This window comes from Camelus ferus, chromosome 2, assembly GCF_009834535.1.
Source record: "Camelus ferus isolate YT-003-E chromosome 2, BCGSAC_Cfer_1.0, whole genome shotgun sequence".
In the NCBI taxonomy this organism is placed as follows: Eukaryota; Metazoa; Chordata; class Mammalia; order Artiodactyla; family Camelidae; genus Camelus; species Camelus ferus.
Window position 1 is genome coordinate 109,523,911 of NC_045697.1, and position 21,538 is coordinate 109,545,448.

Genomic DNA, 21,538 nt, shown 5'->3' on the forward strand with positions numbered 1-21,538 from the left:
TTTATTTCTTTTTTTTTTTTTTAGAGGAGAAACTGGAGATTGAACCCAGGACCTCATGCATGCTAAGCATGACCTCTGCCACTTGAGCTATACCCTCCTCCCCTCTTGGACCCTCTTTTAACTCAGCACTTGCTTAGTCCCTCTTTTGCCTCCTGGGAGAATTGACCAGCTCTTTACTGAAAACCCTGAGAGGCCCCTGTTGCAGCAAGGATAATATGCCAAAGCTTTTGTTTTGATATACGTGCTTTCATTTACTAAGACTCTTAGCTCCTTAAGAGCAGGAATTGTGTCCTAATCAACGTTTATTTTCTTATCACCTATGTAGAGCCTGGTCGTGTAACATGCAGTAAGGGAATGCTTGATAATTAAGTAAATGACCTTAATTTTGAATTTTTTTTGGTGGCGATACTGGGGATTGAACCCAGGACCTCGAGCATGCTAAGCATGCGCTCAACCACTGAGCTAGACCCTCCCTTTGAGTAAATGACCTTAAAAAGCAGGAAGTTATCATCTCTGCTATTGACAGAGTTATGAGGTTTGAATCTCTTTTGATGTCCTTCCAACATTCACTATATTGGGATATTCTAGAAACTTTTGTTAAAAGTCTTGAAAATGCCCAATAAATAATGCCTCTCTTCCTTGGGTTCTGAGCCGATGAATAGATCAGGATCAGTAGCCAGAAAACTAAAATGCCTTCTTTGTATCGTTACTGATAAGCCACATTCTCCTGTGTCAGCTGAGGTGAGAGAGAGTTGCTAACTCCTTGTCCCCTAGGTGGACCACGCCATGGTCCACAGAAAGGGACTTTTTTAAAAATTGAAGTATAGTTGACGTACAATATTATGTAAGTTACAGGTGTACAGGGTAGGGGTTCAGAGTTTTTGAAGGTTCTGTTCCATTTATAGTTATTATAAAATAATGGCTCTATTCCCTGTGTTGTATAATATATCTTGTAGCTTATTTTATACGGAGTAGTTTATACCTCTTAGTCTTCCACCCTCCTCCCCTTCTCTGACCTCTCCCCACTGGTGACCACTAGTTTATTCTCTATATCTGTGAGTCTGCTTCTTTTTTGTTGTATTCACTAGCCTGTTGTAGTTTTTAGATTCCACGTGTAAATGATATCGGACAGTATTAGTCTTTCTCTGACTTATTTCACTTGTGAGCATAATACTCTCTAAGTCCATCCACATTGTTGCAGATGGCAAAATTCCATTCTTTTTTATGGCCAAGTATTCCCATTGTGTATATGTGTGTATATATGAATGTACACATATACATATGTGTGTGTGAATATATATACACACACACATACATCACATCTTTATCCATTCATCTGTTGATGGACACTTAGGTTGCTTCCGTATCTTGGCAACTATAAATAACGCTGCTGTGAGCATTGGGGTCCATGTATCTTTTCAAATTTGTGTTTTCATTTTTTTCGGATATATACCCAGAAGTGGAATTGCTGGGTCATATGGTAGTTCTATTTTTAAGTTTTTTGAGAAACCTCCATACTGTTTTCCACCGTGGCTGTGCCAATTTACACTCCCACCAACAGTGTACGAGGGCTCTCTTTCTCCACATCCTTGCCAGTATTTGTTATTTGTGGTCTTTTTGATGATGGCCATTCTGACAGATGGCAGGTGATATCTCACTGTGGTTCTGATGTGCATTTCCCCGATGGCTGTCAGTGTTGAGCATCTTTTCACGTGCCTGTTGGCCACCTGCATTTCCTCTTTTGGAAGGTGTGTTTGAATCAAGGACAGACATCTGTACCCTAGGTGGAGAGAGAAGGAGAAAAGAAAAGCTCCCCGGATAGTCCCTGCCCTGTCACCCTGCCCGCAGCACAAGGTCATTGTCTGTCCCCCACCAAGAGGGGAGAGGTAGGCTTGGGGCGAGGGGGCAGGAGTATTTAGTGTTTATGTCCCTTATAACATCCCTTGGTTTTGTACTTTTGACCTGTGAGGCTCACCTGGTAAACCCATGGCCCTGCTTCTCTGATGGGAGATGAGCAGACGTCTAGTGGCCCTCCCTGCTCCTGCCTTCCGGAGCCTGTTCCTTCTCCCGCCAGTCCCGGTGGACTGGTGGATCCGCCGTGGACTGCTGGGGCGAGCTGGAAAGCTCTGTGATGGGTTATAATGATGCTTCATAATCTGCTCCAAAGCCACGCTATGCCCAAGGTTTAAAGTTCCTGCTCTCATCTGTTTCCCATCCCAGATTCTTTTCACGTATCCAAGACAGCTTCCCAGAGCTTTTGCGATGGGATCCAGTAACAGAATTAAGATACTTCAATTTTTAAAAACCCAGCCTTAAAAGGATGCCGCAACACAGAGGTGTGGAGTGTAGTGAATAAGAAAGCGACTTGTAAAACCAGACCACCTAAGTAAAAATCTTGGTTCTGAGTGATTCTGGCCGAGTTACCTAACCTTTTTATGTCTCAGTTTATCTATGGAACAGATAATAATAGCCCTCCCTCACAGGAGTGCTGTAGCTCTTGAATAAATTAATACGTGTCAGAAGCTTGGAACCTAGCATCTGGCACGTAGCCAAAGTGCATTTATCACTTAACTTTATAAAGTTTCTGTGTATAAACCCTCTCCTGTTATGAAACTGTCAGGGAGAAATTGAAAATTCAGAGATTCAATTCCTGGCAAGACATGAAAGTTCAAGGCTCAGTCCCGTATCAAATTATCTTGGCCTGTGAGTTAACATTCAAAGAATTTGAAGTCCTCCCCTATTCCTTTTTTTTTTTTTCTTTTTTTGGTCTTAGCCAGAGAGGTTCTCCATGTCTGGTGCGGCTCCTCTCGCTGGAATCTGCAGGGCTTCCCTGGGGTTTCAGAAGTCCCAACAGTTCAACTCCAAGTCTCTCTTGAGCCTAGAATCTTTTTGTTTGTTTGTTTTGGTTTTGGTTTGTTTGTTTGGGTGAATTCATTAGGTTTATTTATTTTTTTTAATAGAGGTACTGGGGATTGACCCCAAGACCTCATGCATGATGAGCACGCACTCTACCACCGAGCTATACCCTCCCCTCCAAGCCTAGAGTCTTTTTTTTTGGTGGGGGGGGGACTAGATCTATTTATTTATCTTTAGAGTAGGTACTGGGGATTGAACCCGAGGACCTTGTGCATTCTAAGCATGCACTCTACCACTGAGCTGTACCTTCCCCTCCAAGCCTACAATCTTAATAGGACGCACAAGAATATTATATTATCAATCTTACATCCACTGACTTTGGAAAATGTGCCCCCCATCCCAGCCCTCAAGGCACTAATCCTGAGAGGAGTTGTTCCCAGGGCTTTGTCTTTGCCGGAGAGAGGGATGCAGGATGGAGAGAGGGCAGCACCTTGGTTTCAGCTTCAATTCATGCCCGTTGTTCTTAGTCCAAGACCTTTGCCCTTAAACTCCATGGGCAGAGGTTGCCTGTGGGAGGAAGGGGTGGGCACTCATTTGAGGAGGAGGCTCTCGTGCAGGTCACCTCCTCTTCTTGGGGACTGGCACCTACCTTATTCTGGCGTCTGCCCTCAGCATCAGGACTTAGCGGTGGCGGCAGCCTTGTCCCCAGGTGTTTCCCATCCCAAATTCTTTTCACGTATCCAAGACAGCTTCCCGGAGCCTTTGTGATGGGATCCACTGATAGGATTAAGATACTTCAATTTTAAGAAGCCCAGCCTTAGAAGGATGCCCCGGCACAGAGATGTGTAGTGCCTGTCCTCTCCTTTCTGCAGGGAGCCCCTGTTTCTGGCACTTCTGTGCTGAGTGGTACCCAGGCTCTGTTTAGGGATGCAGCTCCTGCAGCATCTGCGGGCGGGCACGAGACCTGGAGACCTGGGCAGGACAGGGTTTCTGTTGCCTCTTACCTGGGACTCACTGAGGCTTCTGCAACCTGCTTCCTAGGGAAGGTTTTGCCTTTCCGTCCTGCGTGTTTCAAGTGGAGCGTTGTTCGCTGCAGATTCCTGGCAGGGAGCTACTGTTGACACTTGGGGAGCTGGGGTCCCATGGGGGTGACACCTTGGCCCCGAGCCACTCACTCCTCCTTTCTCTGCTGTCTGCGCTCTGCCTCCAGGTTGTACTTGTCTCCTGTCCCCTCTTCCTTTCAGGGAGGCTCAGATGAGTTTCTTGCTGTTTAACTAGCTTCTTTTGCTGGTCTCTTTTTTCTCTAACACTTGTAAGCTGCTACTGTTTGCTGGACTGTGCAATCCTTTTTTTTTTTTTTCCCCAACCTTTTCCTTTACTTTTTGGTCTGTATCTATTTTTTTTTTCCCTCTGGGTGTTTCTCTAGACATTTTCTTGAGTTCTCCCAAAGCAAGGGAGATCCAGTTGATAACGTCCTGGGTCGGCTGTATCCCTGCTGTGGAGACTCTTACACTGGAGACACTCTCCCATTAGACGCACGTGTTAAGTCACGGCTGGGGTCAGTCCGTCTTGTCCTGCTGGCTTCCCCTTTAATGGGCTTCCTCGTTGCCATGTCTTCTCTTAGACTGAGTCCGGATTCCACAAACTTCTCAAGCATGTTCCCTCAGGGCGCAGGCAAGGACCGTGTCCCCGGGTGCTGTGCTCTGAGCATCCTCCTCTGATCCTTGCTCTCTCCCAGCCTGTCCGGAGGTGCGGTAGCCCTTGGTAGAGCTGTCTCAGTCTTTGGAGATGCACGTAGGTCCTCTCCTTGGAGATTGCTCTTACTGTGGGTTCTGAACCTGGCTCTAAAAGTGTGTTTCTCCAGAGTTCCTAGCACTGAATCCTGATTCCTTCTGGAGGAGCAGTTCCAGTCTGTGGAGATCTTGTTTGTCTGTCTTTTTGGATTTTTTTTTTTTTTTAAAGCTCAAACAAGCACAAAGCGACAGCTCTCTCATTTCAGTTGGATTCCAGGCTTCAAGATCTCCTTTCCTGTTTCAGCTCTGTCTGGTTTTTCCTGAAGACATCAGCTTTTCTCTCTGTCTCCGGCTTCATCAATCTGCTTCTTTTTTTTTTCCCCCCCTCCTTCCTCTTGTTCTAAAAGGAAGAATAGAATGCAGTTTCCTCCTATTAGGAAAAATGACAGGGACCTTTTTTGTTGTTTTGTTTTGCTTTTGATTTCTTTTCTAACCTTCCAACACCTCTTGGATTTCCGGAGTGAGTCTGATTTTTCCAAGGGTAGCCCTTAGTGGTGGTTGTCTTTGTGCTGGCAATAATTTTGTCAAATTGCTTCTCTGACTCAACCCAAGATGACAGCATATCTCCTTAATAAGAATACCCTCATTGCTTCTTTCTTTATAAAATCTGCCTCTTGTCTGTGTAGCTGTCACTTTGGACCTGGAAAATCAGAAGCGGCTGTTAGCACCTAGGTGATGAATGAATTTAGAGCTGGTGAGTTGGAGAGGAACTTTTGAGTCTGTGGCCCAACCACGTGAATTTAAAGCAAACCCTTGCACATTTCCGACTCTTGGCCATGGAACAGGATTTGGAGCAGCCTGTCTACATTGGTTGCCTGGAGTTGGACCCAACACAGTTTCTTTAAGATCTGGCTCTAGAAGCAGCGGATAGTATTCTGGAAGCTTTATTTTGAGGAGAGCCCTGACGGGGACATTTTTCTGTTTTTGTTTTCTTTTTCTTTTTTTCTTTTTGCCCCTCTCTTTTCCCTTTCTTTTCCTGTGGTAAAATACGCATAACACGAAATTGACCATTTTGACCGTTTTCAGATGTGCAGCCCAGCAGCATTCATTATACTCACGTTTTTACACCACCGTCCACCTCCAGAACTTTTTCATCCGCTCAAACTGAAACTCTGTCCCCATTGAACAGTAACCCCTCGTCACCCCCCTCCCCTAAGCCCCTAGCAACATTATTCTACTTTCTGTCCCTGGCTTTGACTGTTCTGGGTCCCCCCATGAGTGGAATCTTACAGCCTTTGTCCTTCTGTGACTGACTTACCTCCCTGAGCATGGCTTCAGGGTTCATGCGTGTTGCAGCACGTGTCAGAATTGCCTTCCCTTGGAAGCCTGAAGAATTATGCCACTGTTTGTATATCCTGAGTTTTGTTTATTCATTCATCCATCCGTGGATTTCGGGATGTTTCTACTTGGCTACTGTGTTACTGCTGCTGTGAATATAGGGGTCCAAATACGTGTTCGAGCACCTCCTGTGACTTCTGGGTGTATGCCCAGAGGTGGAATTGCTGGGTCATGTTGTAATTCTGTGTTTAGTTTTTGAGGAACCACCATCCTGTTTTCCACTGCAACGCCCTTTCTGTCCTAGCCTCCTCCTTGCCATGACTGCTTAGGTCAGGGCTGTGCTGTGTGGCTCAAGGTCAGACCACGGCGGCTGGCATAACAGAGCCCGAATTTGTGCCGTGCCGAGCCGGGCGCAAGGGCTGAGCCAGGCCTGCAGGGCCCACTTGCCGTTTGCTTGAGGCCCAGCATCACCCGACAATATAAAAATAGCCGCTTAGGGGGAAAGTGTAGCTCAGTGGTAAAATGCATGCCTAGCATGCATGAGGTCCTGGGTTCAATCCCCAGTCCCTCCATTAAACATAAATAAACCTAATTACCTTCCTGCCCCCCCCCCCCCAAAACAAAACAAACAAAATAGCTGTTTGCCTTTGGATAGAGCACTTATGCGCTGCATGACCGACCAAGGTGGAAGCTCTCACTGCTGTCCTGAAACTGCTGGCCAGATTATGGTTGTTGAAAGCCAGCTGCCCAAGTGTAAAAGCCAGGGTGTTGCCCAACATGGACCACTGCCCCTCAATCCAACCGGAAGTCCTGGTATCTCAGGGTCCACTCCATCTCCAGGCTGCTGTCTTGTCTTTCACAGTTTCTGGCACATTTCAGGGGGTGGGGGCAGGTGGGAGATGGTGTGCAGTAAAGGACACTTCTCCCTTTTTTTGGGTTCTGAACCAATTATAAAACAAGACGAGAAGAATTTGAAGCATTTAAGAAAAAAAAAAATCCCTTGTCTTGGAAACCAAAGGATTGGGGAAGAGGAGTTTCCGTTCTGACAACTTTGATGTGGGGGGAAATGCTTCTGAGAAGCATTTAAATTACTTGTTGAGGAATTTTCCTAATTTAAGGCATAAAGTGCAAATGAACAAGTAAAAAGAATGCTCCCTTTTGAGGGCCTGCTTGAAGGCCCTGGGATTGGCGTGTGTATCTCATTTAATGCTCGTAACGTGACTTGTGAGTTCCTGAACTCTTGTGTTATCCAAGAGGAAGCTGAGGCTTGGAAAAGGTGGGGACTCTCCCCAAGGTTCACAGCTGGGGCCTTATCTTGAGTCTGGGTTGACTGCAAAACCACTTGGCCACACTGCCTTTTCTTCCTTCCTTCCTTCCTTTCTTTCTTTTTTTAATGGGGGGAGGTAATTAGATTTATTTATTTATTTATTTTAATGACGGTCCTGTGGCTGGAACCCAGGACCTTGTGTGTGCTAGGCACGCGCTCTGCCACTGAGCTAAACCCTCCCCGCACCAACACTGCCTTTTCTAAAAAGATGTGGGTAAGGGAAAATGTGCTGCATGTGCTTTAAACCTTTTCCCCTTAAAACAAATTAAAAAATTCATTTCCACCAGTTCCTAGGGTTTTACAAATATTTTAGTGAGTGAGTCTGGCAACGTAGGTAAATTTTGTTTTCGGTGGTTAAATAGCTGAGATATAGAAGGTTAGTGGTGGTGGTGAGGGTGGAAACACAATTGCTGTTTATAATGTGAGGGTGGAGCAACTATACAGTGCTTACTAATAACTTAGCTGAGCCTGCCTGTTATGCAGGAAATACTAAATTAAGAGTTTGATTTAAACAACAAGGCCCTACTGTACAGCACAAGGAACCATATTCAATATCTTGTAATAGCCTATAATGAGAAAGAGTATGAAAAGGAATATATATATATAACTGAGCCACCATGCTGTACACCAGAAATTAACACAACATTGTAAAATGACTATACGTCAATAAAAAAAAAGTTTGGTTAAAAAGTGTGAGTGTTGTGTGGAACGGACCCAAGAAAGCACTCATTTTATTTTTTAAATGTTTATTTGAAGTATAGTTGATTTACAATGTTGTGTTAATTTCTGATGTATTGCATAGTGTTTCAGTTGTGTGTATATATATATATGTGTATATATATATATATATATATATATATATATATATATATTCCTTTTCATATTTTTTCATTATAGGCCGTTACAACTTTCTGAATATAGTTCCCTGTATTATACAGTAGGACTTTGTTGTTTGAAAGCTCTCATTTTACACAGAATCATTTGCTGTGTAGAATGTACTGTACGTAGTGCCGTACATGTGGGCCACTGGCTGGGATGGTCACGTGGCTTATTTGGGATCATGTACCCACTGAGACACACATGGGCCTGAGAGATTTATCTTTGTTAGGGCCCTCTGAAATTTAGCATTCAGAATTGTGAAAGGGAGAGAAATGTCTGAGAAGAATAGAATCTCAGGTTGGAATTTGTCTAAGCGAGTCGTTTGTATTTCATGAGTTACATTCCTTAAATGAAAGGTTTTCATGTGTGGTTGTAACTGTGAACACCCTAATTTCAAGACTCTTGTTCATTTCTGTCTGGATTAATATATTCTAGATTCTCATCTGCTCTTGTCGGGGCGTGATTTACTCTTGTTAATGAAAGGCATCTCAGATGACTTAGAACTTTAAGCTTGTCATTTTCTTTCCTATTTAATTGCATAGAAACAGCCCCCACCCCACCCCATCACATTCTGCCCCTGGCCTGGTACACAAAGACCAATTTTTAAAATTTTTATTGAATTTTTTTAACTTAAGTATTGTGAGTTACAATGTGTCAATCTCTGATGTACAGCATAATGTCCAGTCATGCATATACATACATATGTTCGTTTTCATATTCTTTTTCATTGAAGGTTATTTTAAGATATTGAGTATAGTCCCTGTGCTATACAGAAAAAAAATCTTTTTTTAAATCTATTTTTATATATAGTGGCTAACATTTGTAAATCTCATTCTCCCAAAGTTATCCCTTCCCACCCCCTTTCCCCTGATAACCATACGATTGTTTACAACGTCTGAGAGTGTTTCTGTTTTGTAGATAAGTTCCTTAGTGCCTTTTTTTAGATTTCGCATATCAATGAGATCATATTTTTCTTTCTCTTTCTAACTTATTTCACTTAGAATGATGATCTTCAGGTCCATCCATGCTGTTGCAAAGGCATTTTATTCTTTTTTATGGCTGAGTAGTATTCCATTGTATACATATACCACAACTTCTTTATCCAGTCATCTCACAAAGACCATTTTTTCAGCCAGTAGAGGAAGGTGGTTTTTTTCCTCTCTTTTATCCAATCCCCTGAACTCATATGCCTTCACCACAAAATCATGGCAACACATGCTGTATGAAAGGAGTTTTAATAGTGCTGTCGTCTTGACTGTTGCATTATCTCTTGGTGTGCTTTTCTAAGGCATGTTTTCATGTTGAAGAAAAGTACCTAGGAGAAGTAGACTTGGCCTATTCTGATTTACTTGGAAAAAATACTGATGACTTATGTTAAAATACCTTCTATTTTTTTTTTGTTTGTTTTGCCACTAACCAACTGTCTGACCTTTGATAAGTCATTTAACCCCTCCAAACTACATTTCCCTCCATCTTCTAAAAGGGAATAATACCCTATCCTTATGGGAAAACTACTGAGGAATTATTTTTTCTTTTAGCCATAAAATTCATGAACTAATTTGTTACAATAATGTGGGAGATTTCCAAGGTAGAGAAGTAGGTTTTTGTTTGTTTTCCTTTTATAATCGGCCTAGGCACACTTTTGCATAAGAAGTGTCCTACCGTCCAAACGAATGTGCTTGGCTGGGGTCCTTTCAGAGAGAATTTGTAATCCCAGCGTGTGTGCGGTTGCCCCAAGTGCCTCATGTTTTAGTTCTAGTTTTCCTTTTTAAGTCAGGATGGCAATACTTTTGTTCTCTTGGGAGAGGAAGACATGGAACATTTAAATTTCTTTTTGAGAAAAATCAGCATGCTTCAAGGGCAGTTTGGAGGTGCTGGAACTCCCCCTTGTGGGATTCTGAAATATGTTGTACAGCAAATGAAACAATATTGTTGTTTATTTTTGTTATGTTCCCGGCTAATAGAAGAATCTTACTTAACATGGTAAATTCTTAATTTACTCATCCAGAAATTTACCAAGAATGACAACATAGTAAGCTTTAAATCATATCAGATAACTATGCAGATAGGATTTTCAGTCGTGTTCAGAATCATAATTTTGAACTTTTAACATTATTTCAATATTTGGAGAAAAATTTTTTAGGCAAGAGAATTGCCTGTCAGATAAGACCTTATAGTTAAATTGTTGTAGATCAAACAAAACCCAATTTAATTATAAATGATATGTTGACAGTGTATTGATATGGGTTTTTCTTTAAACTTCTGTGAAGGTTTCAGATCAGAAGCACATGCCAAGTAGCAGGTTTTGATACATACTTTTATTTTATAGCCATTGATTACTATTTTTTAGTTTCTTGCCCCTTTCAGGCTGACCCTTTGCAGGTGAGCGTCGGTGGCTGCGTGCCCACTTCTTTTCAGTCTCCAGCTGTCTGCTGAGTGCCAGTTAAGTGGTAGGCATTGTGGTAAAAGCATCAGACAGGGTGCTTACAGTCTGCTGCGGCAGGCAGACCTTGAGCAAGTCGTGACGTTGTAATGAGGGGCGTTACAGAAGATCAGGTGAAAGCTGCTGTGGGTGTAGGTAATGGCACTTAACCCAGCTGTGGTGTCATGGATGACCTCCCCGAAAGGGAAGTCTAAGCTGGGACATGAAGGATGAATCAGATTTTGTTAGGCAGAGGGGAGGGTAGGTTGGGGATGTGAGTACCGAGCCAAGGAACAGAGGCTGAAAGCAAAACAGAGCAGAAAGGAGACCAGTGAGGCTGGAGTGTAAACAGGGAGGTGGAACCTGAGGTTTATGGCTACAGTTAAGGATTTGGGACTCTGGCCAAGCAGGGAGTCTCTGAAGGGTTTTAAGCCGGTAGTGACATGACCTGGTTTGCTTATTTGTAAACTCGTTCTTGATGCAGCATGGAGAGTGGAGTGAGGAGGGCAGAGGTGGACATGGGGAGACTGGGAGGAAGTTACTGCACAGCTTGCCTGCATCTTACCGCTTCCCTCCCACTCGGACAGGGTCTGTGAACTTTGTCTGTAAAGGCCCAGAGAGTAGTTATTTTTGGCCTTTCAGGCCATGTTACCTCTGTTGCAAAGACTCAGCTCTGCCGTAGACAGTGTCCAAGAGAAAGAGCATGGCTGTGTTCCAGTGGGACGTTATTTACAAACACAGGCAGCAGGCGGGGTGTGGCTCGTGGGCATGGTTAGCCGACTGACCCCTAATCTTGAGGGTACTTCTTAGGAATGAAGAGAAGTGAAGGGATTCGAGGCTCTGCTGAGTAGGTGCAGCCAGGATTCCTCGGTGATGGATGTGTTTGAGGAGGGTGAGTGAGAAGGTGGAGTGAGGTTGGTTTTCAGGTTTCTGGCTTAAACCCGGTGTGAAGGATGGTGCGGAGATGGGGCCCACAGCCGGCTGGCTGTCGCGGGGTGTGTGAGGATCCAGATGGGTGCCCCGTCATTGGTTGGACCCATGGGTGTGCAGAGAGGTCTGAGCTGGTGAGATGAGCATGGGCGGTCCCGCGTGTCGCAGATTCCCGCAGGGAGAGAGTGGTGAGGGCAAAAGACAGGATCCAGACTGACTCCAGCCCCTCGTGGACAGAGCAGGAGGAGCTGGGGAAGGAGAGAAGCCAAGAGAAGGAGAAGCTCCTCATGGCATCATGCTGGGGAGAAGGGTCAGGAAAAAGAGAGGTTTCTATTGGATTTGGACACCAGGAAGTCATTTATAACTATGCTCAACACAGTTTCAGGGACTAGTGGGCTTTTTCGGTTTATGTCTTCGATGTGGGACTCATTCACAGAAAGACAAATTAAAAAATCCAGCTCTTAAGACTTGAGGCTCAGTTTACAGATGTTTATTACCCATGTAAGTGTAGCTGATAGTCGCAATTTTGCAAAGAGCCATTGGTTAACATTGGGGTCGGTTTACAAGCTGGGTTAAACTCATTTTTACTACACTTTACAATGTAATATGCTGTGGTACCGTGGCACCTGCCGGGGATTGGTTCCTACACCCTGGCTTGGATACCAAACTCCGAGGTTGCTCAAGTTCCTGACAGCCAGCCCTCCGTATCTGCCGGTTCTGCATGCACAGAACTGAGGAGCAACTGTGTTTTATTCTCGTTTAGTACTTTCATTGCTTGATGACAGCTGTAGTCATTAAAAAATGTGTTTTTATATAATGTACTTAGGTAATCCTTATAAATCTAACAAATTAAACCTAATTGTGGTGATTCTACTTAAAACTGAATCAGCTGGACACCCACAGTTAAGTCAGCCAAAGCTTTGAGGAATGCCTTCTTACCTGGCTGAGATTTCCTGGTGTTCCGACTGTGACTGCCAGGCCAGGTGGCTTTTTGGTCATCGCTATGCCAGACACGTCAAATGAACAAAAGAGGAACTTCTCAGCTGAGATCCTTAAGATTCACGTGCTGCACCGCCTGCCTTTTGTGGGTATTTACTGTCTGCTGCCCCCACCCTCCCACCCAAATGGCTGTATCCCCTGATTGGACTTTGCGTTTCCTCGTCTTCAAAAATATGCCAGTATTATCCCATATGGCGGTTAAGATCTTTGAATGTCTCGAAATTCTGCATTCTTTTCGTATATTTTTGTCTCTTCAACCCACATCCCTTCCACATATTAAAAATGATAGCCAGGTGAACTTTGGACGTCTCTGGTTTTCTCATGGCTTCTAAGGTCGTTCTAGTGATGAGAGGCTGACGTGAGAACTGTTGATTGGCTCTCCCTGGGTGACCCTACTTTTAAATAAAAGCAGACTCCTACGCTGGAACAGAATGTTTAGAAAGCATAAGAAATACCAAACTACAGTGTTCCGTGTATGTTTAGAAATTATTTATCTGCTTGTTGCCGTAATAGGAATTTTCATGTCGCCCAGGGGAGAGCTTATCATTTCCATTAGAAGTAAGCTCAGTGACAGTACAGATCTTTCTCTATTTTACTCACTACTGTATTTCCAGTAATAGAATTATACCCAGCATTTAGCAGATACCCAAATTTGTGTTGAATAAATAAAATGAATGAATGAATGTAATTTCTAAATAAATGATAGATTATTAACAATTAATACTAGATTGAACCTTTGGCTTCCTTTTAAATTCTTTCCCCCCCCTCTTTTTTTCTTCCAGGCAGAAACCACTAATACTAGCCTCTTGCAGGTGCAACTGGAATGCAGTTTACATAATAAAGTGTGTCAGCAATTAAAGGTAAAATGAAAAATTGTGTTTCCTCCCTGCGTTCCTTCCTGCCTCTTTATTTAGAAATAAATGTTCTGTTCTCAGAAATGCACACGCCCTCACCATAAATGCTTCCCCACCCCCCCACCGTAAAATTCAAAATAAAAAAATTCAGATTTTTTTTGAGTTTTTCCTTTTTTTCCCATCCCTCCAATCTCAGAGTTGTTACGTGGAATCTGACGACGTTTTACGGCTACAGATGAGCATAATTGTAACAATGGGAAACTCCTCCAAAGAATTTGAAGAAAACACACAAGATTTGTTAGATCATCTCTCTATCATTTATGTAGCGACAGATAAATCTGAGACTTCAGGTAAGGTGGAGTCTGAAAATTTCTATTCTATTTTGATCAACCTGCATCATGATTCTCTACCATTTGCTTGCAGATTGTATCACTGCAGTGCAAGAGAGAGAGCCTTTGCTTTCATTATGAACAGCTTCCAATAGTAACTGGTTCTCAGCCTGCATCTGCTAGTAAGGCTGTAATAGTTTGGAGTAAATTGAACGTTAACTGCAAACCATTCTGCGCTTCCCTGGGAATAATTTTTCTTGGAGTTCTGGAGAGAGTGAACAAGTCAAATGGGCACTGCAGCATAATATAAATATTCACGAAGTTTTTGAACTCCTCTGTCTCTTGTTACAGTTTTACTGATTGGCAGCAGCTCAGTTGACCATATCATACTGTTTGTATTTTTAATAGTTGATTAGGGGGAGGGTACAGCTCAAGTGCTAGAGTGCATGCTTGGCATGCACAAGGTCCTGGGTTCGATCCCCAGTACCTCTGTTAAAAAAAATAATAATAAAATAAAATAAATAAAAACCTAATTACCCCCCCTTCCAAAAAATAGTTGATTGGATGCGCTTGTTCCTGGATGCCCGACAGGTTACAGCAGTGCAGATTTTAGTGTTTATTTCTATGCCTTTTATCTCTGAAATTGTGTGTTTCAGTTACTTACCAAAAATAACCTAGTTTCTCAGTTTGAGTTTCTAAGAGATTTTGTAGGAGACACATACTATGTGATCTGTGACATTTATAATGTAGGGTTTGCTCTTACCCAGTGGTTATCAATGCTGTTTGTGTGTGTGTGTGTGTGTGTGTGTGTGTGTGTGTACACATACATATTCAGAGAAAGAAATGGTCCCAGAGTGTCCTTTTACATTGGCAGTCTTAACTTTGTCCTTCCCAGTCCGCAGATTTAGTTGTGTTGTAGTCATGGGTCAGCAGGAGAGCTTCCTGCCCTTGGGGTCATAGTTCTTGGTGATTCCCAGAATGGCCAGGTGGACCTCAGTGTAGAGAAGACCCCTGTCCCTTGAGGAGCACTTCTCTTGGGGAGGATGAAAAGGAAGGCTGCATTTTGAGATCCCAAGGTTTTGTTTTTCCTGAGTGGAAATAAGGAATTGAGGGGCTCTCTAATCAGCAGGAGGACCTGGCTTTATTTGAAACTGTCCAGTTGGTTAGTTTCATCCAGGGGAGTCATAATACGGCCCTGAAGTTAGACTTTTTCTATGGGTAGTTCATCATTCAGAGAGCCTGGGGTAGTAGGTCAGTCCTTTTGCCACTGTCCTTTCTCTTGTCACTTAAAAGAATATCCAACAGAAAGTAGCTCCTCGTTTCAATTTTAGTGTTGAAGAACGAGTTACATTTTTTAATAGAAATGTGTTATGTGATATTTTAAGTACTGTGTGAAGGGGTGAGAAGATGGTCCTTTGTTTTAATCTCATTTCTCTGATTCTTTTGGGCAGATGATTCGGCGGTAAATATGTATATATTGCATTCAGGAGACAGCCTTCTGTGGATACAGGTAATTGTAAATGCTTGCATGAGGTGGATTTTAAACTTACAAGTGTGTATGGCATTGCAGAACATGAGGATTTTTGAGGAAACACTTGTCTCTGTTCTCTTCTGCAATGATTTAAACCTGTTTTCGCTGCTTGAACCCATGTTTGGATGAAGGTCGTCTGCACCCCTTCGTCCTGTTACAGACATATCTGCTAAGTGGTTGTGGTGTACACCAGTCTGAGCTACCTAGTCATTGGAACAGAGTTAATTCAAACCGGATACAGCTTCGCGTGTCTGAGAGCAGTCCTGTGGATTGTTTTTTGTTACAGGATGTCCATCATTTCTCACAGAGAGATGCCCTGTCTCTGCAGTTTGAACCAGTGCTCCTACCTACTTCTGCAACAAACTTTACAAAAATCGCTTCTTTTACTTGCAAAGGTACAGATTTAAAAAATACCGAAGGTTGTCTTTGTGTTTTGGGTATCTAGCTGTTAGGATGGCCATTCTTTCTGTAAAATGACTCACAGCTAAGCCTAGGCAAGGTTGTAAGAAATGAATGGGTTTGGTTTCAATTCCACAGCCTTGGTAGTTCTGAGATAGCATGATGGAAAAAGTGATTGATGCTGCCACTTTTTTTGGTGGCGGGGAGGAGGTAATTAGTTTATCTGTTGATTTATTTAAATGGAGGCACTGGGGATTGAACCCAGGACCTCGTGCATGCTAAGCACACACTTTCCCACTGAGCTGTGCCCTCCCATTGGGGATGTGGCTTTTATTCTGCTACATGTGTAGAATTTTGAATTTGTAAACCATCACTCAGTTGGCGATTTGAAAGACCAGGTTGCAAATGCGTCTGATGGATGTGCTGCTTTTACAAAGAGGTGGTGCTGCCCCAGTTTTGTTTTTTTGTGTAGAACGTGGTGCTAGACTGACTAGCGCTGGAGTATAAACCTAATCCTTTAGGCTCTTACTTAGAGTTAAAAATATTTCTGTAAAGAAATGCAGATAAACATATAAAAACAAGCCCCACCTCACTCATACTGAAAGATATGCTAAGGCAATAAGTGAGATATAATTTATTACTTAGCTCTATTGAAGATCATAAAGACTGTTGATGTTCCGTAATGATTAGGAAGAAAAAAAACACTCATATTTTTGACACAGGTATAAATGGATACAGGCTTTTTGGAGGGAAAATTGGTGATCTCTATGAAAATGTATGAACGTACATGTTATGGGCTTCGATCCTTAATTCTACCTTTAGGAATTTATCTACATATACACTCGTGTATGTGTTCAGAACTCTACCTCCAGAAATGTGCGTTGTTTGTGCAACAGAGCATCTCCTGACAGGAGACTGGTCATTGTGGGTTATCATTTCCCTCAGTAATGAAAGAAGAGATACTTATCCTTCACATTTATTTCCTTCTACCTCCAAACAGCTACGTTGTCTTGTGACAGTGGAATGAAAGAAGATGTGAAGGAAACAAAACACACTCCAACACTAAAAGCCTGCCTCTCCGCTCCTGTGGTTCAAGGGTGGGTTAATTCCACTTTCCCTGGAATCGTATGTTTTTTTTATCCCTCCCCATCTAGAGATAATTTAAAAATGTAACTGAACTCTGAAGAAGAGGGATGGTTGTACGAAGTTTTAAGACGTTTGCTCTGTGGTGCAGGCTGCAATCCTTTCCTGTGGCCCCTATGTATTTTCTGTTAAAAAAAAATTTATAGGTATATAACTGAGACTCGTCTGATTCTCTCTTCAGGATTTGCCTTCCCTGCTACAGGCAGTGCGAGGGTGGTTTGCAGAGTGGGAAGGAGGAACCTGAAGGTCTTGGATGGGCTCCGGCCAGGCAGCCAGGTGCAGGGTGGGGGTAGGAAGAAGTACCCCCGCCATGTTTCTGAGTTACTTTCGGGTCCTACTTTTGCCCTGTGGCCTCTGTGAGCCATCCTGGTCCTGGCCCCACTGCACCCTCTGGCCTTCAGATGCTCCCCTTGTGGGCAGGAGAGTTGAGGAAGGTGATGGGTTCCATCCTTTCCAGCGCTAACATTCATTTTCTGATGTTCTGTGATGCTGTTCTTCTTGAATCTCTTGAGATTCTTGTAAGACGGTCTCACACTCAGGGCTGACAGCACGCATGTCTTGTGTTCACAGGTACTTTAGAATGGACTCCTCTGCAACCCAGTTTCACATGGAGACTCATGAGAACGCGTCAGGACTTTGGTCAATGTGGTACCTCAACCATTTTGACCGTAGCGTTGTCTTGCATGATGTGTTTGTTTCCAAGGAGACCAAGCACATTTTAAAGGTACACATGGTACTTTCATCCAAGTTGGAGCCTATTTTAATTGGTTTCAAGTCAAATGCTATGAACTTGATATTTACAGGATCTAATTTTTACTGATGAATTTTAAAGCAAGTGTTTTTCTTTTCACATTTTCAGAATTACTTTGAGGCTCTCTTTACTTTTTTCAAACTGTTATTCAAGTAGCTTACAGAGACCAGGATATATCGATTGGAGATATTTGCTATTACCATGAGTTAAAAGTATTGTAAATTATAATTTAGCCTAAAAAGATGATATTTAGTAAAAATAAGCCTGGTTCATGAGGAAAGAGTAGGTTTTTGTAAAATACCACCTATGAAAACTTCAAGATGACTTTTGTGAAATTTAAAAACACTTGCATGTTAAATATTATGTGAGGTGTACCACTTATCTAAAAATAGTTCAATTTTTGACCTGGAGATAATTGCATAAAATGGTATTTCTCAAAGTAGAGAAGAACATTAGTACGATACATTATAATGATCTTAATCCTTATTAGTGGTATTTAGGAAAGTAATTTCTCTTACTTCTTTTCTTTTTAGATTCTGAATTTCACTGGCCCTTTATTTCTACCTCCAGGCTGTTGGAAAATATTTTCTTTGAAACTTGCTGTTAAAGACATTGCCATAAATCTATTCACCCATGTATTTCTGACTACCAACATAGGTGCCAGTTTTGTAATACCTCTGCACATTTACTCAGCCCCGACCAAGGTATTGTCCACATGCTATATACGTGTTATGATTTTTGTAATAATGACTGTTTCTTTGTATTAATTTATCTCATGGTGCTTGGATTTTATTGACCGGGTTAAAATGATGTTCTTGAAGGCTATCTAAGGAATTGAAGGACATTATCAGGACAGTCTTAGGTGATAAACTATTTAGATATGGAAATCTTTATTTAGAAAGAATTTCTATTTTTCTGAAGTAATCTGAGGTAATTCTTGAATGAAATAAGACACTGCAAGTTGAAGATTTCTTTCATTTATTTCCAGAATTTATAGAGCAAGGCGTATGTGCCTGCTGTAGAAAACACATTTGAACTTTTAGGGCATACTTGCAATGACTTTAGATAAACTAAATTGTTAACTGCTTTATTTAGATGTCTGGTAAGTGACTCTCAGTCGCTGACAATCCTTGAATATCCTTAATGGGCCAAATCTAAAGCCTGCAAGGGTCCACAGTTAAAATGCTTTCTAAAATCTGGGTCTGTTGTATTTAGTTTAAATCTTAGCTTAAACATGCCTCATTTTTTCTTAATGTTTCTTTCTTTTCATTTAGTTACTGTTATTGCTTCTTTTGGATCCAAGCTATTCTGTATAATGCTGGGTTCTAATTTTTCACTATGAGACATTCATGCAACCATCTTTATGATTTTTCTCACTTACTTAGCCTTGGTGTTTCATAGATAGACATGCCTCATGTTTCACTATAAGCATAAAGACAGGGCTTCTAAAGTGAAACTAAACAAAACGTAAGGTTAATTCCATTCATCCCTATTTTGAGCAGGGGAGGTTTCATAGAAATTTCCTTCTTCCAAACCGGCGATGCTTTACAAGCAGAGTGACCGTGGGCGGGAGCAGGCAGGTTGCAGGTGTGTGTGGAAGTTGCCGGTCCGCATTTTCCTAACCTAGGAAGCGGGTCATTCTAATACTACAGGATTAGAATACAGTTTTTTAAAAACCCTGCTAAGAATGTCCTCTTAATTCCAAAGGCAGCCTGGTGTCTGTTGGGCCCAGGGTTTGTCACTCTGGGCATTGATTATGATGATTGATTTTGGGCACAGAATCCACTCCCTGTGAGAGACAGGGAGAGCTGTCACTCAAGGGCACAGAAAGCCAAGAATCCGTTTTCTAGTTGTTTGGCTTCTGGTAAAAGGGAAGCTCACTGAGGTGGAGGCCAACGCCAGCTACGCATTTGAGTGCATGAGGGTTTTTGTGTTTAGTGTTGTGCTTTAAGTTATTCATATATTACTTTTCAATCTAGGAAGGGAGTCTGGGTTTTGAAGTGATAGCACATTGTGGCATGCATTATTTCATGGGAAAATCAAAAGCGGGTAAGTATTTTGCCCTTAGGTTTTCTGTAGAACTCTAGTTTGGGGTGGGGTGGGAAGTAGTGAGCAAAATTAGCATCTGTAGATGAAATCATTAGTCCTGTTCACGTAATTGCATCATATTCTATTCTCAAAGAGCATGATCATTAATGGAATGACTTGATACTGTTAAGAATCCTCCAAAAACATCTGAGGTGCTCGGGTAGTTAATGCCCCCTTCAAGTGGCTTGTCCTTTTCACAAGGGTTTTCTTCAGACATGTTATTTGAGCATCATAGCAACCTTGTCACCAGGAAAAATTGGAAGATTCTGGTTCCTTTATAAAAGGGCTAACTAGAAGTTGGTAAAAAATAATGTGAAATTGAATTTGAAGACGTCAGTATAGGAGCATGAACGTCTTACAGGGAGCGTTAGTGCTGTGTGAACCGACAGCCAGGGCGTTGAGATAAAGCCATCTCTAGGTCTTTCCCTGCCTTTTGACTTATTAAAAATATTTAACCTAAAGAGAACATTCTAGTACAGAGATTTCTTTTGGGAGATGCTAATACGCTCTTCAGCACAGACAAGACAGAATGGATAGGTCAGGAGGGCGTGGTGAGCAGGGCACCAGTTTATAAACGTAAACACACACCTTCTCTCTGCGGAGCCCTGCTGGTGTCCTCTTCTGAGGTTTGCTGTTTGTCCATCAGCCTTCAACAGAGTAAACTAACATAGATGATGACCAGCACTGACCTGGAAATAGTTTAGCTTTTTAGATTTAAAGCTGTTAAACATGTTCCAAGTATAATTTTAACTTGTTTCAGGCTGTCTCCATGAGCCATGTGTCTTTTATGTTATTACCTTCACATAATTCGATTGAGTTTTGTTTTACACATGTTTGTTTGAGTTGGTATATCATTTGCCATTGAGTTAGAGGGGCTTTCAGGACAGTAGTCAGAGGAGAGAGGGGGGCACTGATCACTTTACCGGCCTCTCATTTTGAGAAGTTTTGAACACTCAGCTACTAAGTAAATTGTGGGGTTTTTTTTTTTTTTTTTTTTGTACATCTAACTAGTAAATCTGATCTAACTTTTAGAAAATCCTAATTGGGAAGGGAGCCTTTCTCTGGATCGGTCTACCTGGGATGTGGATTCCGAACTTTCAAATAAGTTGTATGAAAGATGGAAGAAATTTAAAAATGGTGATGTCTGCAGGTAGGTCTTCACCCTTCTTCATTTCATTTACTTAGCACTGGGGAGACGGTTCAACCTAGGACTTTATTGAAATTTCAGTACGTAATTTTTTAATAATTGAGATTTTTCTCTCCAGCCTCTTATTTTGAAAAATTTCAAAGGTCAGAAGAATTGTAAAGTCTAGTACAGTGAATATGCAAACGTTCCCCCTCTGGACTCCCCAGTTGTTGACATGTTAGCACTTTTGCTCTTTTCTCTCTCTCTCCGTCTGTATCTACGTGCACACACACGTTCCCTTTGTGCTGAGTCACTTGGAAGTAAACTGTCAATATCACACTTCAGCCCCCAGTGCTTCATTAGGGAATAATTTCTTTCCTAAGGAGAATTTTCTCCTACATATAACAGCACTGTCATTACATACCCTGCAAACTTCATATTGATACAATTATGTTATCTAACATGTGTTCCGTATTCACATTTCCCAAGTTGGCCCCCCAAATATCTGTTACAGCTTTCTTTTTCTTTCTCCTTTTTTTTCTTTTTTTTTTTTTTTAAATCCAGGATCATGCGTTGCATTTGGTGGCCACGTTCCCTTAATTTTCTTTAGACTACTGTCCCCTCCCTTTTCTTCCTTTTTCATCATATTGATCTTTCAGAGCATCCTAGCCAGTCTCATAGGACATTCAGCACTCTGGATTTTGCCCGTTGCTGCTTTAAGTTTGCCTTCCTGTTAAACATTCTGGGGAAGAGTGCTGATGACTCAGTTGGCCCTGGGTCCTTGTCACTTCAGGAGGCCCGTCGATGTCAGTTGGTCCCATTACTGGCGTAGC

General features: G+C 42.1%; 1 protein-coding gene across 1 annotated transcript in view; it reads left to right on the top strand.

Annotated features, from left to right (window-relative positions):
• The window catches only part of TMEM131L (transmembrane 131 like), a 159,808-nt gene that overhangs the window by 92,476 nt on the left and 45,794 nt on the right, over nucleotides 1-21,538 (top strand). Inside the window, 9 exon segments of the mRNA XM_032465146.1 lie at nucleotides 13,267-13,344; nucleotides 13,535-13,688; nucleotides 15,119-15,177; nucleotides 15,485-15,593; nucleotides 16,598-16,694; nucleotides 17,311-17,464; nucleotides 18,025-18,195; nucleotides 19,471-19,540; nucleotides 20,612-20,729. Of these exon segments, the coding sequence (XP_032321037.1) occupies nucleotides 13,267-13,344; nucleotides 13,535-13,688; nucleotides 15,119-15,177; nucleotides 15,485-15,593; nucleotides 16,598-16,694; nucleotides 17,311-17,464; nucleotides 18,025-18,195; nucleotides 19,471-19,540; nucleotides 20,612-20,729 (1,010 nt within the window).